This window comes from Melospiza melodia, chromosome 15 (assembly GCF_035770615.1).
Source record: "Melospiza melodia melodia isolate bMelMel2 chromosome 15, bMelMel2.pri, whole genome shotgun sequence".
NCBI lineage: Eukaryota > Metazoa > Chordata > Aves > Passeriformes > Passerellidae > Melospiza > Melospiza melodia.
The window spans coordinates 8,332,314-8,348,497 of NC_086208.1; the positions used below are offsets into that span (position 1 = coordinate 8,332,314).

General features: G+C 35.1%; 1 protein-coding gene across 2 annotated transcripts in view; it reads left to right on the forward strand.

Moving 5' to 3' along the window:
• WDR72 (WD repeat domain 72) overlaps positions 1-16,184 on the forward strand; it is a 96,233-nt gene that overhangs the window by 45,431 nt on the left and 34,618 nt on the right. For both annotated transcript variants that reach the window (XM_063169653.1, XM_063169654.1), the window contains 4 exons: positions 4,161-4,978; positions 7,769-7,860; positions 9,343-9,425; positions 12,596-12,707. In XM_063169653.1, coding sequence (XP_063025723.1) covers positions 4,161-4,978; positions 7,769-7,860; positions 9,343-9,425; positions 12,596-12,707 — 1,105 coding nt within the window. The remainder of the gene's footprint in view (positions 1-4,160; positions 4,979-7,768; positions 7,861-9,342; positions 9,426-12,595; positions 12,708-16,184) is intronic.

Sequence of the window (16,184 nt, forward strand, 5' to 3'; positions counted from 1 at the left end):
AGCCAATGGCCTAATTGCTGTCAAAATATAAAGGTGTATATATCTTAAAAAAAATCCTCTCAAGCAAATCAGAAGTAGAAAATCCCTGGCCCAAAGGAAAATAAAACAGTGGTGCACCTTCTGTGAATGAAACAACCTTCCAGTCTCTTTGGCATTATTTCATGTAAACTCCACGCATCTCTCCAGTGTCCCCCTGCCTAATCTACCTAAAAATTCCCATTAGAGTTGTTCAACTTCTGTCTAATATTTTCCTGCAGGTGGCAAGCAATGCATAAAGGAGGGGATTGAACCTGTTCAATGTTTATGAATCAAAGTATGTTCTTTCAAAGGGGAAAGCTCAAAGGAACAGAATTAAACACCTTAAATATTACATAATTTAAAAACTTACTTAGAATCAGCATATGACCTATCAACAGGATGGCTCTCACTTAGGGTTTGTGCCTTGTGATTCCTTCTGCGGGTACTGGGAACTTTGGGACCAATTTTCTGCCACTTCTGTCCTGTTAGGTTTTGGGACAAGTGAGAGTGCAATGAATAAAGTCTAAGTCTAGAAGAAAAGTCACATTTAATACTTCAGGACTTGCTTGGCATGGGGGTTGGTACTACTTGTGCTGTGAGAACTGAGCAACTGCTCTTCAGTGTTATTACTCAGTATTCTGAGTATATTTTGAATGCTGGTGCTGGTATTTTTCCTTCTAAAATTTCTACCTTGTGATTTTTTTACCACTTTGTTTCCTTTATGTAAAATGAATGTCAAGATCATTCCTGTCAAATCTGCTTTTAGTACAAAACCCACAATAGAACACTTCTGGTAAAGAAAGCAGGTACGTGGAGCAAGTGCATACATATTAGGAGCTGAAAAAGTATGGGAATTCCTGTCAGCTAATGGAAGTGTGTATTTTAAGTGGAATACCATTCCCAGAACAAGTTGGATCCCAGTGGAAAAAAGCCTTTAGAGATGAGAAGGCAGCTAGGTAAAATAACACTTGAATTGTACTTCCCATGAAATTTTTATGTGATATGTCTGTCCTAAATCTGTTAAAGATAATGGCATGTCTTGATGCCGTTGGGGTCCACAGTAAGCACAGCCCCTGCTGCCCCCTCCCCATAGTCACAGGAAAACTTTTCCTTGGGTGCTAAGAATGAGTCAAGGGGAAAAGATGTAGAGGAATGAACAGGGTTGTAACTTGTGGAGCAGTGATGAATTGCATGCCAAAAAACTGGAATAGGCTTCTGAGAAATGTGTACAATGCCCCAAGCCAGTGAGTGTTTAAGGGGCATTTGGAGAGCCTAGTTGGACTAAATGATCCTTGTAGTTCCCTTCCAACTTAAATAGTTTGTTCTAGCTCTTGTCTGATCCTGGCTCAAACATCTTTAGTGGCAAGCTGGAGAGATGTTAGGGGATGCTGGCCATGCATGGAAAATAGCTTGGCTTTTCAAAGCCTCCCTGAATCTTGCTCTTTCCTGGATCTAGAAAGCATTTTGTGCTGTGGGTCAGTGATGTACAAGAGGTTCACAAGTTTCAGGATATAATTTTAGTCTATAGTCAGCCTTTTTGCTTCTTTAAAGCCAACAGTAGGCTGTCCATGTCAAAAATAAACTTAAAAACTAGAAATGGTTAAACTAGAAAAGGAAAGGTGCAATATGTAATGCAAATATCTGTTCATCTGATTTTCAGTATTCAAAAAATTCCGTTTCCAGCTCTCTGGTTTGTGTTTAGGTTTATGGGTGTCTTTCCATTCTCTGTATTCTTCTATTACAGAGAATAGCTTGCCTATATGTCCTAAATGGCATTTTATGTCTAAAGCTTTAGATGCCCACCTTCTTGCTCTGGAATGAAATGCCTGTGGCAGAGAGCTGAGCTAACTTGGCAGACAGTTTTAGGATCAATGTCAATAAGCTTTCATATTGCCAATAAAACATGAATACTTATTGTGACTTCACATGTAGTAGCATCACCAGATGTCTCAATGGATTGCCATCGTCACTGGGTTTTCCTTTGTTTGGATGCTGATTTCACTAAAGGTTTTTAAGTGTTAATCAAGCATATATAAGTGTGTAGAAGAAGAAAATGATAGGCTAAATAATAATAGCTTCAATTAATGTCAAAGCTAGCCTGTGAATTCCAGTATTTGCATTCCATGGGGTTCTCTCTATCTATTAGGAAACAGCATAATTAAAGATTAAAATAATCCTAGTACTTAACTGCAATGTATTATTTTTTTAAAAAGGGATAAAAAATCTGAACAAGCACTTATAATCTCTTACTTATGACTCCCTATGGAGATCTTTAAATGAGATTATGTATTTAGAGTACATTCTCATCTGGTTGGGAGAATCATTCCCTAAATAACAAAAAGCCAAATTATATTATTGCCCAAAACTAAATAGTCACGTCATAGAGTTTATGCAGTCAATTTTTTCCTTGTGTTATTTGTACTAATAAGACAAGGAAAACACTAATTAACAGTTTTAAAATAGCTAATCCTATAAAATCATAGTTTGTAATGTAAAAGAAGTTGGGTAAGGTGGTCATGAGAAAGATGAGGTAAACAACGTTGCGTTCCAGCAAGAGCAGAGCTGCTCTGTTTACTAACACATGGTGAGTTATTTCGAAATTTAACTATGTTCAACAGAAAGTTCTTTGTATTAGTGGAATGCTTCAAATTATCAGAAGAAAATTAAAACTAAGAGTGATCTGGATGATTCTGTATCATTTGTGATATGGAAGCTGGCATGATGGTTTGCAGAAGTATTACTGAGATGAAAAGCTGCTTCTTGATGTGTCTTTCTGCTTGTGGAGGTGAAATAGGCTGAGCATGGTGCTGAGAGCATAAGCTTGTGCAGGACAATAAAAACATGCCAGTCATAAACGCTTAAAGAAAAGGGCAGAAATGTTAACAAGGAGTTTATATTCCCTCACTTCTGGTGTTTCCCTGAAGGTAAAACATACTTTGGTAGATGCTGCAGGATTATGATATGAGATGTTGTGTCACTCTGTGTACTCATCAGGTCATTTTCAAAGTGCCTGGAGACATCCCTTCCACTGGAGTTTGTCACAGCATAATGTCCCCCTTGTGCCAAGGGCACTAGTAAAAGAAAAGATGTAAACTTTTCTTCTTAATGACAATTTATCATTAAACAATGAAACTGCAAGGCTAAAATGGAGTAAGTTTTAATTTTTTTTGTTGAAGATGATTTTGAACATTTCCTGATGTTTAGCTGACAGTTCATCATCATCAAGTTACTTCTACGGTTTAATATGTGATTCTAAAGTTGAGAGAAGCTGTAGCTGTTCTCAAAACTTCTGGTTTCCAAAACTGTGTTCTTTGATCATTTATTAACAACAGTAATTAGCCATGTGTGTTTATTATGTTAGTATGTAGAATTGAAATTATGCTTCATAAATTGCCATTGCTGTGAACGGGCTTCAAAATTGGGGGAAAAGTATGGAAAATTCTAGAAAAGATGCAGGTAGGAAATAAGGTGGCACAAGATAAAGTCAGATGTTCACAAACATTTTAGTAAACTTTTTCTCTTAATTATTTTCAGCTAAGGCACTAAGGTGAATTAATTGTGTGGAGATTTATTTACCTAGGTTCCTTATTGTTCTTGCTTTGTGACTTATGTCAGGAGGTGGCTTTGCATGTTTTGAAATAGCAAAAGGCATAGTCTTTATCCCATACAAATCCTCTATATACCCATACAAATCCTCTATATGTATGTCCCATACAGCAAATTATAAAAAGGCATACGGACACTCAGGGTTTGTAAGAAACTTGCAGCATTGTAGCATTTGCTTCTCTAGCTTTATTTTGAAAATAAAAAAGGTTTCATGCTTTAAAATTTTCCAAAAATCTTTTTAACTTGAAATGAGACTTAGCAGAGGAAATACCAGCCTAGAGTTTTTGCAAAGATATGTGCTACCTACAGTATGGATGTGTAATTGAAGGAGCCTGTTTTATAGTATTTACACACAGATATCTCTGGGTGTCTTAAGCTATTTGGAAGCAAATCTTTTTTACTTAATCAAAACTGAATACATATAATTTAATTGATCTTAATGGAGTTAATAGATTTTCTCTATTCCATAGGCAATTCTGTGCTGATATCTTGAAAATTACAAAGAACTGTTTAGACATTTAATATTTTTCTTTCAGTTGACTGATACCAGCTGCATCCAACAGCCCTTTACTATTTTACCAGCTAAGACAAAATGGAACAATGCAAACTTTCATATTCTCTTATTTGACCTGGAAAAACTTGAGGAACTTCTCTCATCTCAACTCAATGGATTAAAGTCATCAAAATCATTCCACAACCAATACACTCTAGAAAGAGCTAAAAGTACTACTGAGAAAAGGGCACTGACATTAAAAAGAAATAAAACTGCTGCCTTTGTACCTCAAGTAGATGGGCAGTCAGAGACTGTTTGTTCAGACCAAGTTCACAGGGATAATAATGCAACTAGGCCTATGGAAGAAGGTGGTGGCATAAAAAGATGGAAAAAAATGAAGAGTTCAAGAAAGATCAGAATGCAGCCATCAGGAAACATCGATGTGAACATGGCAACTGATACGGCCAAACTGCTTCTGTCATGTCTCCTACCATGGGGTGTAGATAAAGAAATAGACAATCTCTGTGCAAGACACCTGAACATCTTGAGGCTTCGGTGTCCTGTTTCTTTTGGACTTGTGTCAGATGAAAGCCACCTCTCACTGATGTTGCCAGGATGGAAATGTACTGATTGTGGTGTGCTAGGAGAACATGGAGTTTTCAATTTGTTTTCAAAAAGAGTCCTTGATTTATCAAATAAATACCTTGCTGCAACTGAAGGACAATTTGGAAAGAAGGATGGACATGAGAATAATGATTATGGAACAAGGGACTTGGAAACAGTATTTTTCTTATTTAGCAGAATATCTTTAATCTACGGGATAATTAACACACCTTCAGCAGTTACAGATGAAATTGAAAGGTAAGAACTTCTTCATTATGAGTGGATTATATTTTCTAATGCCTCTACATCCAAACCTAATTCCTCCTAGTCATACTAATGCACCTGGTTATACTTTTCTGTCCCAAAAACACAGAGTAATTGAACACAGCAGAGTAATCTCTAAGCCTAAATTATTGAATCAGTATTATTCCTACCCCAAACCTTGTCTCTGAAAAGCTTATTAGGTAACACACACAGTCACATACTTTTTGTGAAGAGGATCTTCAACAATTAAGTCTCCATACTTTCAGCTTCTGCACTCCTGTAGGACTCTGAGATTAGCTCTGTTGGTTAGAGTATAATGCTAATATCACTGAGCTTGTGGGTCCAATCTCTCTATAGGCCATTCACTTAAGAGGTGGGCTTGGTGATCCTTCTGGGTCCCTTACAGCTAAGAATAGTCTGAGTCTTCTCTTCCTTTGTAGTGATGAAAAATGAACCAAACTTTTCTTAAATATGTACTTCTGTAATGGAGCTTGTGTTCTTTCTCTAGAGCTCTTTGACAGATGTTCTTTGAAGAAAAGGAGATCAGGATGAAATTTTTACATTTTTCTGTTTAACAGATGAGAACTGATGCAAGATATTTTTTTCATAAGAGCAAGAACTTGAATTATCTGGCTTCACACCCAGGTTTTTCAGAGATCACTCTTTTCCTTACAGTTCAAACTAAGTAGAACAATGAGGTCTCTTTAGGCACATAGCGAGATGTGCATTAAGCACATTTGTGCTGTTTAAACTTCCACTCCTTATAAGCAATATACTTTCTTTGCTGTGGAACCCTTGACTTCACAGATAAGTAAAACATAAGAGAGAAGAATAGTCTGCCCTAGTTATACTATCTGAAGTACAATGCCCCCAGTAATCATGGCAGCTCCTGGGAATGAATGCCTCATCAGCCCTTATGTTGTGAAAACCATCTCAAATAGCATTTATGTTACTCAAAGCAAATTTATTGACTAAATGCTTTTTCAGCATTAAAGGAAAAATAACATGCTCAACATTATTTCACCAAGCCAAATAGAGCATGCTAATCAGGCAATGGATATTGTCCACGAATTTTTTGTTGTTTGGCAAACATAGTGTTGGTCTGTATTTAGTTTTTTAGGGACAATTAACTTCAGTGTCGGTGATGCTATGGCCCCAAGGCAAGAAGGGGGGACAGAAAATATTGATCTTGCAGCAAATATCTGCATCTCCCACAAAGCTCCAGGCACTCAGCCTCTCTCAAGACATATGCACCGTCCTGCAGGACAAAAGCACATTTCTCATTTACTTTTGCTGCTAATCGTGTTGCCTATTGGTCCGTGTTCAATACAAACACCTACATTAATACTTGTTTGGGGATTCCAGCTTGAACATGAATTCCTTTCCATGCAAAAAAGTACTTTATGCTTGCCTTTTGGAAAGCACTCTTTTGGAAAGACATTGTGTAATTGAAATTAATTAGCATACCAAAATCAAGCATTTTTGCCAGACATGGACATCCTGGCTTTGGGACATATATCCTGTAAAATTATAAATATTAAAGTTGCTGCAATGAAAAAAAAAAATCCCCTTTTTTTTGTTTGTTTTTTGATTTTCCCCCCAGAACAATGCTATATACTTTAAAGTTTTCTCTAGGATTCATGAAGATATAAACCCTACCATCTTTAACAAATGTTATTTTGGTGAGTTTTCCTTCAAAAAGTACAGTATGCAGCCAAATCTCTTTGGACAGTTGCTTTATCCAAAACTACAGTTTGCTCAAGGGAAAAGAAACCTAGATACTGAATTCTAATTCACCACAGTATTTGCAGAAGCAGGTAATAGGACAACTCTCACAGCTTGCATGGTGTTTGTCTATCTGTTGGTTTTTGCAACTTGACACAGCCTGTGAAAATGAAGGAACCTGCAGCAAAATGTGTCAGATGATAAAAGTAGGACAAAGATAGGAAGAAGCTGGGAAGAAAAGATCTTCAACAAATTTGTTTTCTCCTGCTTTTTAACATTTGTGTCTCGAGCTTACAGCTCTCAAGCTGAAAGCTTTCAGAGTGGTTTGGTATTGTAAAGTCTTTTGAAATGTTACAACTCACTGTTCACTGTAGTGAATTTGAAAGGCAAATATATTATTTTTAAAATGACACATAAATGTAGTTTATGCAGGTTACTATAGTGATTTATTTGAAAGAAAGTTCTAAATTGTGCAAGGATTTTCAGTGGTTTTTTACTCCCTTTCTCCACCGTCCATATCCTTTGTTTTCAAGGGTTAGGTTGCTGAGTTAGTTACTCAGAAAGAGCAAGCATATGTACGTGCTAGTCTCCTAAATTGTAGCCATCCACTGAAATCCCAAGTATTGTAATGATACTCTAAATTATTTACCACTGTGGAAAAAAGGGAAACCTATAAAAAAAGGCTTTTTAGTTTCCCTGGAACTTTTGTCCTGTGTATTAGGAAAAAAACCATACAAATTCTTTTGTGAAAATGGTATTTTAATTCATTTCTTTATATATGAATTTGTTTCTTTATTGCAAAATAAAGCTTCGCATTTGGCTCAAAGTTAATTAGACTTAAATTCCTGAATTTGGATGGGACTTTTCACTGTTATATACTTATGAATGTTTCAATACCAAGTTGTAGACGGAAGAATGACTTCTAAGGAGAAACTTAATTGGGGTTGATAATAATTGATATCAGAGCACCTACTGTAATAAAACCCCAAACCTTCCTTAGTACATAAGATTTCTTGTCTGTGTATTCAGATTTTGTTTAATAGTTTCATATTCTTTAAGTCCACAGAAACCCGAATCTGTACATGACAAATGGCGAAATGTAGAAGCCATAACACTTTCATGCCCCAATTTTTATGCAGAATTACCAAGCAGTAAGTACATAAATTGGCAGTATTAACTTTGAAGTGTTCTGGTTTTGCATGCTTTTTGTTGATAAAATATAGAATTGAATTTCAATAATGATAAAAAATGCTGCTCTTTATGCTTTCCAATCTGCAAACAGAGAAACTGAATTACTGTTTCTTTTGTGAATATCATGAAAAATGTGTAAACAAAGTGTTAACTGGAATCAATGATATTTTTCCTGTTATGACAAGACGTTTAGTTGAGTTTCCAAAGACACTTTCCAGCAATCAGAAAAAGAACAATGTAATAAGACAAACACTGCCCTCACCCCCTTCCCCCATCTCCCTCATCACCATTACGTGCCCACCCAATAATATATACAGCCCTCCAAGCAAACTGTTGCCTTAGTAATACAAGAGACTGTTCAATAATGCCTTTAGACTTCTGGCTCAGGGCAGAATAAAGTGATCTGTTCCTGTTAATGTCCCACAGGCCATCGCTCGTCAGTCTTGGCTTTGCAAGCCAGCCTTGGTTTGTTTGCAGTATGTAACTAACCAAAAAACATTTAAATAAAAACCTAAACAGAATATGGACATTTTTCAGCACATATTACCTGGAAAATATAGTGTTCCCCTTACAGAATAAGCTATGTCTAGACTGAAAATTTCTTTTACATCAAATCTTGATGCTGTGCCGTGTAGGTAAACCTTAATACCTTAATCAAAAATTAGTTACCTTTTCTTCTCTGAGCCTTATATGTACCTCAACTGTAGAACTTAAAATGATAGCAGAAATATATATTGGAAAAAAGAGATGGAACATAAAATCAAATGACAAGAGAAAATAAGTAGTGGAAATGTATGGAAATGGTGACTAAAATGTTCAGGAACATAAAAATAGATTTACTGAGTGACATAAAAATTCTAAGGTAATCTAATTTATATGTCATATCTCCTAGTTCATACAATTGTTCAGATTTACAAATTAAAATCTGATCTGAGACTTGCAGATAGCAGAGATTCTAGGAACAACTTGTTCTTTAGCATCAAGGACAGACTGGACAGCAGAATAGGGAATGCATAGGTAAGTAGTCCAAAACAGAAAGTATTCTTACTGTATTTAGAAAGTTGTGGTGAAAGAATACTCCATGGGATATCAGTTCTTAAAAAAAAAAAACACCACCCACCCAAAAACAAACAAACAAAAAAAAAAAAAAAAAAAAAAAAACAAAAAAACCCACAAAAAAAACCCCACAAAAAAACCAACAAAACAAACAAAAAAAAACCAGAAAAAAATCTCCCCAAAACCCAAGACTAATTTAATTTAGAATGAGAATAAATGTTAAAGCAATAGATTATCTGAACACTGTGTTTATTACCTGTTCTAAGAAATCACATTTTTTCAGATCTTTTCAGGTATGTTGATGAAAATTTAAAGATGTTAAAATATTTTCCTGTTTGTGTGCTTCTCTATATATTGTCAGTTCATAAACTATCTGTGTTTTTCAGGTAAAAGTAGATATCATTCCCCAGACTTGGGGAGCATTTCACTGCTGAAACTCATTTGTTGTTGGAACGACGAATCTGTAAAGGTAGGAAATGGCCTGTGTCAGTTGTAGCAATGTTATCCTTAAGTGCCATTTGCTGTAATTTAGTATTTGGAATCAGTAATGTGACCTAATAGTTATAATTTATGGGGAAACTATTACATAAGTCATGCCATTCAGGTCTGTGGAAAGCAGATTAGCATTACAGTAAGAAGTATGCCTTAAAGTAAATGTTTAGATGTGACAAACTAACTCTTCTACTAATCTTTCATCTAAGTGTTCCTATTAATAGCATTTATTTAAGGAATGAGTTTTTTTCCTAACAACCACATGTAACTTAGATCAAAAATGCCGGTTTTGGCTCCAGGAAAACAAAAGGCCAGAATAAGAGCAGTGTCCTTTGTTAATGTGTTATTATAGAAGGGACTGAAAATGCTTTAGTGAAGAGCAAAAATCCTGAGTCTTTAATTATTACAACAGTCTTTAAGAACAACTTGCAGGTCATAATTATGAGTTCTTCAGGTCAGATGATGCTCATCCCTATTATTAGTGAAGAATCTGAACTCTTGAGAGGTAAATAACTTTTTGAGAGTTGACAGGCAGCAGTGAAACAATCTAAGCATTGAAATCTAGAGACCATTTTTCATTTTAGAAATATGCATTTAAATAAAGTTGTGTTGTTGTTTGAGTGAGTTAATATTCAGGGATACAAAACTCAAGATGTTATACTCTGACAACAATGGATTTTATTCCAGAAAGGGGAAATACCTGCTACAAATCTAGTTTATGATATTACTTTTGAAATTGAATGCAACTCTCTGCTACTTCAAATGCAAAGAATATTTTCCAGAGCTGAGTTTTGCAGGGGTGCTCCAGTAATAGTCCCCTGTTCTGTTAGACAAAAATAGTTCCTGCAAATATTCACATTCAATTGATTCCAGCATTTTATCTTGAGCTTATCAGTTGTTTATTATATTCCTGCTGTCTGCACATCTTCCATATTACTTCTGAATTCTTTTTCTCTCCCCTTTCTCTTACAATAAGAGTTCTTTCCTTTCCTTTTCAAACCTTAATAATTGCAATTGTCATGTGGAATGCATAAAATCTTTTGCTGACCTGGTCAGGCACTGGAAGTCTTGAGAAAGTAGTTAATGTATTTATGAAGTTGTGTTTGTAGCATAACTGATTATGTGTGATCTATGTATTTATATTTTTGAGTGCATTTAGCAAATGACCGGCGTATACAATGATACTGATCTTATCTAGCACAGGAGGTTAGTGTGCTGAAAGATAAGGTATGGAATAAGCTGCTCCACAGTTTTTCACCTGAAAAGACTTTAAATGTAAGACACTGAAATTGTCAAGTACTGCAAATATCATGCTCTTATGAGGTATATAAATTTTAGAGTAAGATTCCATGAGAAGACAAAACTAAACATGAAACCACACCAAGCCATGTGGAAATGCAGATGGCATTTGACAAAAGACAGACACAGTCAAGAAACATGCTGAGACATCTACAGGTGCCTCTACAATAAGATCGTGTTGTGCCATTTGTTACAGTTTTTTGATTTAAGATGCTGCCTGGCATGCACAGCAGTGATACAAGTAAAGAGCATCTGATCCAGATTAGTGACAGGTTCTTTGCAGATCTCTTTTGTGTACCTCTGTAAGAATTGTTTTTATTGTGTGGAACTCCCCAGGACAATGAAAATGTGTCCGTGTTTCTTTCTCTTTCTTAATTATTATAGATATATTGTAAGAGTCTGCTGCAAAGTCAGGATCTGCAATCCCCAAAGCTCAGGGCTGTATAGATGTGAGGAAGTGGAACCTGCCTTTAGTGTCCCCTGTAAAACAAAGTTCTATTATAACAAGATGAAGGGTTGTGCTATATTGAATCACATAGGGCTGGGTTCACTCGCAGTGAACTTTTACATTGTGGACCTGACTCTGGTATATTTGTCTACAATAAAGGATTTTGTCACAAAGGACACCCACAGCCTTTGTTCCACTTGATGATTTGAATTTACAAGGGCAGTTATTGATATTTTTGAGGGCAAGTACTTGATTAGTGAGTTGAAACAATCTCTCTTTCAGGCAGTTTGAAGGATCCTGCATATCAGCTTTTAGCCATGTGAAACTCAAATAATTTTAATAGCTTTTTTTATAATATAAATAGTGTATAAGCTTAAAATGCTTATAATAACATATATTAAACTTAAAGGTTTTGTGTTCCATTTAAATTCATATTTAAGTTGAAACCTTAGATTCACCCCATTTTTCAGGAAATTTCTTGTACTTGAGCATGAATACCTTCCCAAATGGGAAAAATTGTATTCCTTTTCTGAAGGAAATACCAAATGCAGGGAAGGTACACCATGCTGAAATTCAGACTAAGAATTGCAAAGGTTTGGGATCTTTTGTCTAAGGTCTTCATGTGCTTTGTAAATGTCTTTACATCTTAAAATGTCCTTAGTTTATATGGTACCCCTTTGCTAGAGTGAAGGGTAGTATTAACTCAGACGGTGTCCACACTGCACTGTCCTAATGCCCGCATGAGGTACATCAGCTACTGCAAGTGCCATTTACAGGCTGCTCACAACTCCAGTGGATGTTTCTTTTCCATAAGAGGGGTTTGAGGAATGATATTTCTCTCTGTGTTAGACAAAAAATTTGGGGGTATTATGTTTGAGCTAGAGGAACAGAGCATCACTCCTAACGACAAAATGTTCTTTAATTTTATCAGAGACATTAGATGCCAGAAATTCTAAAATAGTCAAAAGTCACCCTGAGACAACAAGGTCATTATTCAGTCTATCAAGCACTTTTGCACACATCAGAAAGAAAGAATGAAGGTACTTGTTGGCTGTTATCACCTTGTGTGTTACTAGCATATTTTGTTACTAATTGTTTATCCTTGAAATCAAGGAGGCAGTAGGTGAATAATTCTAGATTTCACGTTAAAGAAAATGAATGTTTATTGGGAAGCAGTCCTGACTGACAACATACACTATTTTATTGCCATCTAGGTAACCTTTTTTTTCCTCAGTGTGAATGTAGACACACATGATTATCACTGTCTGAAAGACTGATTTTTCTAATGACATTCACCAGGACAATCTCAAGAGTTTGTGCAAGTTGGTTAAAATTGTCAAATACTTTGATAAATAATTGGGATACTGATATAATCCAATCATAATTTGCATTTATGACAGATTGTTGAAGCAATGCAAGCAGTGCTGCTGGCAGAAGTTCAGAGGACTATTAATCCTTTGAGAAAGACAGCGATTTGCAGACAGCCATTGGCCATAGTAGAGAATGGAAATGGTAAGTTTTGGACACTCTCAAAGACTGAGGAGAGGGATTTGCAATACATTAAAAATAATAGAGTGGTTTGGATTTGAAAGGACCTTAGAAATCATCTAGTTCCAACTGCCTGACATGGGCAGGGCCACCTTCCACTTGACCAGGATGCTTAAGGCTTTGTTCAGTCTGGCTTTGAACACTCCCAAGGATGGGCCGTCCCCAATTTCAGGCAACCTGCTCCAGTGCCTCACAGATTTACAATAAAGAATTTCTTCCTTATGTTTAAGCTAAATCTATCCTCTTTCACTTTAAATACTCCCCCTTGTTCTATCACTATAGAACCTTGTAAAACATCCCTCTCATAAAATTTTCTTTTCTTTGTAAGTGGAAAATTTGTTGGTATATAATTTTAAAAGAACTTCCTCTAGAAGGCAGAGCAAGGTGGGAGTAGAGCTCACAATACTTTATTTCTGTGTGAGACAAGCCAAATGGCCTATTTCTGAGTTTATCAGGCTAGGAGTTTTCTCATATGATTGTCAAGGAGTTAAAGGACTTTCACACTCTCTCATCACCTCTGAATACTAAAGAAGAAAAGGTAAAGTTTCTTTGATTGTATAATAGGTCTGGTATTTGCAAATAAAAGAAGCACTGTATTTGAAATAGAATCAATAAATCATATTGGAAAGAAGTTTTACAAATTTATCTTTCCAGTGACATCAGACCTTACACAGCACTAAAAATTAATTGCTCAAATTTTATAACTTCATAATGTAATACAGAATATTTTATTTTTCTTTTAGAAATAACCTCCATGCAAGGAGATATCAAATGCATTTTACAATTAGATCATTTCATTTTACAAGAAGCTTACTCTTTGTAACTTTACAATGGTGCTAATGTTTATGATAAAAAAGATTGAACCTGAATTTATGTTATGAAGTTATACTCTTTTTTTTTAGCCCATTAGCTGAGTCTTAAAATTAAGTGACCTAAATTTTAGATCCAATCTTATTAGTGAGCCTTCACTTGGGAAACTAATTTATTATCTCATTGAGTGTATGTGTCTGTCATGAAAATTTGTTACCAATATCCTTGTTCCAGCATACTAAAAATGATCAGTGAGACTTGCTTCAGGCCACAATACAAAGAGGTGTCTCTATAACTTTGAAATGAAAAACACTTTAAGTGATTGTCATATATGAGTTTATACTTTGCTTACATTTAATATTGTTTCAAATCATTTTTTATGTGGTTTGGCTCAACCTGCATTGTAACTAAAGCAGCCCCAGCTGTAAAGCTCATGTATGGACCTAATTTTCAATTTCCTGAATTTTCAGGGCATATTTCAATCAAGTATTTTGACAGAGATTTACAGTTAAAATTGAACTAATTGAAAGTTGAAAATACAGGTGTCTTTAAACTCCAAATGTGTTTAGATTTTTGGGTTTATTTCCAAACTTCCTGTACTAGATGAAAAAAACATTTCTGTTACATAAAAAGTGCTGGTATGATTTTAGTAGTCGATTGATGTTTAATTCTAATTAAGTCTCAAACAGGTTATGAATTCAGTGGAGTTACTTCCACTCTCTGAAAGGGGGATTTTTTTGTATGTCTAGTAACAGGTAGTTTTTACTGTAATTTTGTTCTTAACCTAATTATTTGTGGTTATTCAAAAAACAGCTAGAAAGTTGCTTTGATAGGAGAACAACAGGCATAAAAATTTGTACTGGCTATGAATTTTTCATGCTTCATGATCTGAACTATGTAAATACATGCTGCAAAGAAGAGTGGATGTTTTTACATATTCAGAATTTAGTGTAGTCTGAAAGAGGCAGAAAACATACAGAATGACTGGAGAAGAGATTTTGCACTGTATTTAATATTACATTAGACTTCTTTTTGTTTTCATTTCCACTTATGTTTCTTCCATTATTTATCACTATGTAATAGCAGAAGTATTCTTGTTTTGGCTTGTAGGGTTTTGACATACGTATTGTAAAACTTGATGAGTTTATAGGGAATTGAACAAATCATTTTATGGTTACTAATATATGAAAAAGTATAATTATTTGTGTCTTGAAATGAAATGCAGAAATTATTAAAAACCCATGCAGGAGTAAGTCCATGACCAGTGGAATAGATATGTCATAATTTATTAAATATTCTGTATTTATGGGCTGTACAGTAGTTGGCATCTTGTGCAATATCAAGGTAAAGATTAAATATTGTTTTGGGTTTTTAAGTTATAGTTCAAGACTGGCTTTGTGCCCTCTGATCCAAAGTAAAAGAATCTGAATCTTGGCTGCCATCATCATTGAATTGTATTGCATTGCATTTTTCTTTACTTGGAATTAAGAAGTTAGATCTAGAGATGTTTAATCTTATTTAACTCAACAAATTTCCATGGAAGTGAATAGAAGGTTGTTTTGTTTTTTTGTTTTTTTAATACAAACTTTTAGAATTTGCCATTCAGTTTTAATCTTTAAAGTTCATAATATATAATTAGGGCTTTTTTTTTTTTTTTTAGAAAGGTACTTATTCCTTTGAAGCTCCTGCATCCTTACTTCATGGCTAAGGGTGATTAAATGTAGACAACAGTTTCACTTGATGAATAATTTAAAACACCATATCTTTCTGTGGGTCCGTACAGACAGAATTGCTTATTTGAATTAAAAACTCCAAACAAGCAAAAACCACAACAAAAGAGAAAACCCAAGTCACCAAACTCATATTTCTTCAGAAACCAGCATAAGGAATTTAAAAAACCCAAACTGTGCATGTAATGCATGCCAGAGAAAGGGTTAACTCTATTCTGTCCTAGTACATTCTTCCATTGTTGCTAAAAGGAATTATAAATGCAAACAGCTGCAATTTCTTTATGTTAATGTCAGAGATAATAATTTTGGACCTGTTCCAAACATATTGATAGCAATCTTACTATTGATTTCTGCAAGGTTTTCTTCAGTTCTTCAAAGAAGCTTAGGTTTTCCCTAATTTTTTTGACATTCATCATAATTCTGAAAAAGTATATTGGACTTTATCCCTTCGTGCCTTTTTCTACACAGCAATAATCTCAGGTTAATAGTACCATTTAACAGGTTGTCAGTATGGTTGTTTTCTACTCTCATGTGAGTCACAGGCAGTGATTTTCAGGTCTTGAAAATTTATTTATCCACTTTTATATCCACATAGCATAAAGCTAAGGGGAACTATGCTGGCATTCATTTTTCATTTGTAGTGTTTGATCTTATGGCATACATACCTAATCCATACCAAGTCACGTGCAGAACTTCTTTGATCAGAGGAAGTGTGGGGATAATACCACTGTTGTCATTCCCTAGCCCACTGATTGGACACAAGGAATTGGATATTCCCTCCTGGAGTAGATCTGAACCTGTATCTTTCTCAGTGGTAACTCATTGCTTATCCTCAGGGCATTCAGCAATGAGTCATCTACGGATTTTTTTTTTCCTTTTTTTGTGGAAATATCAAAATATT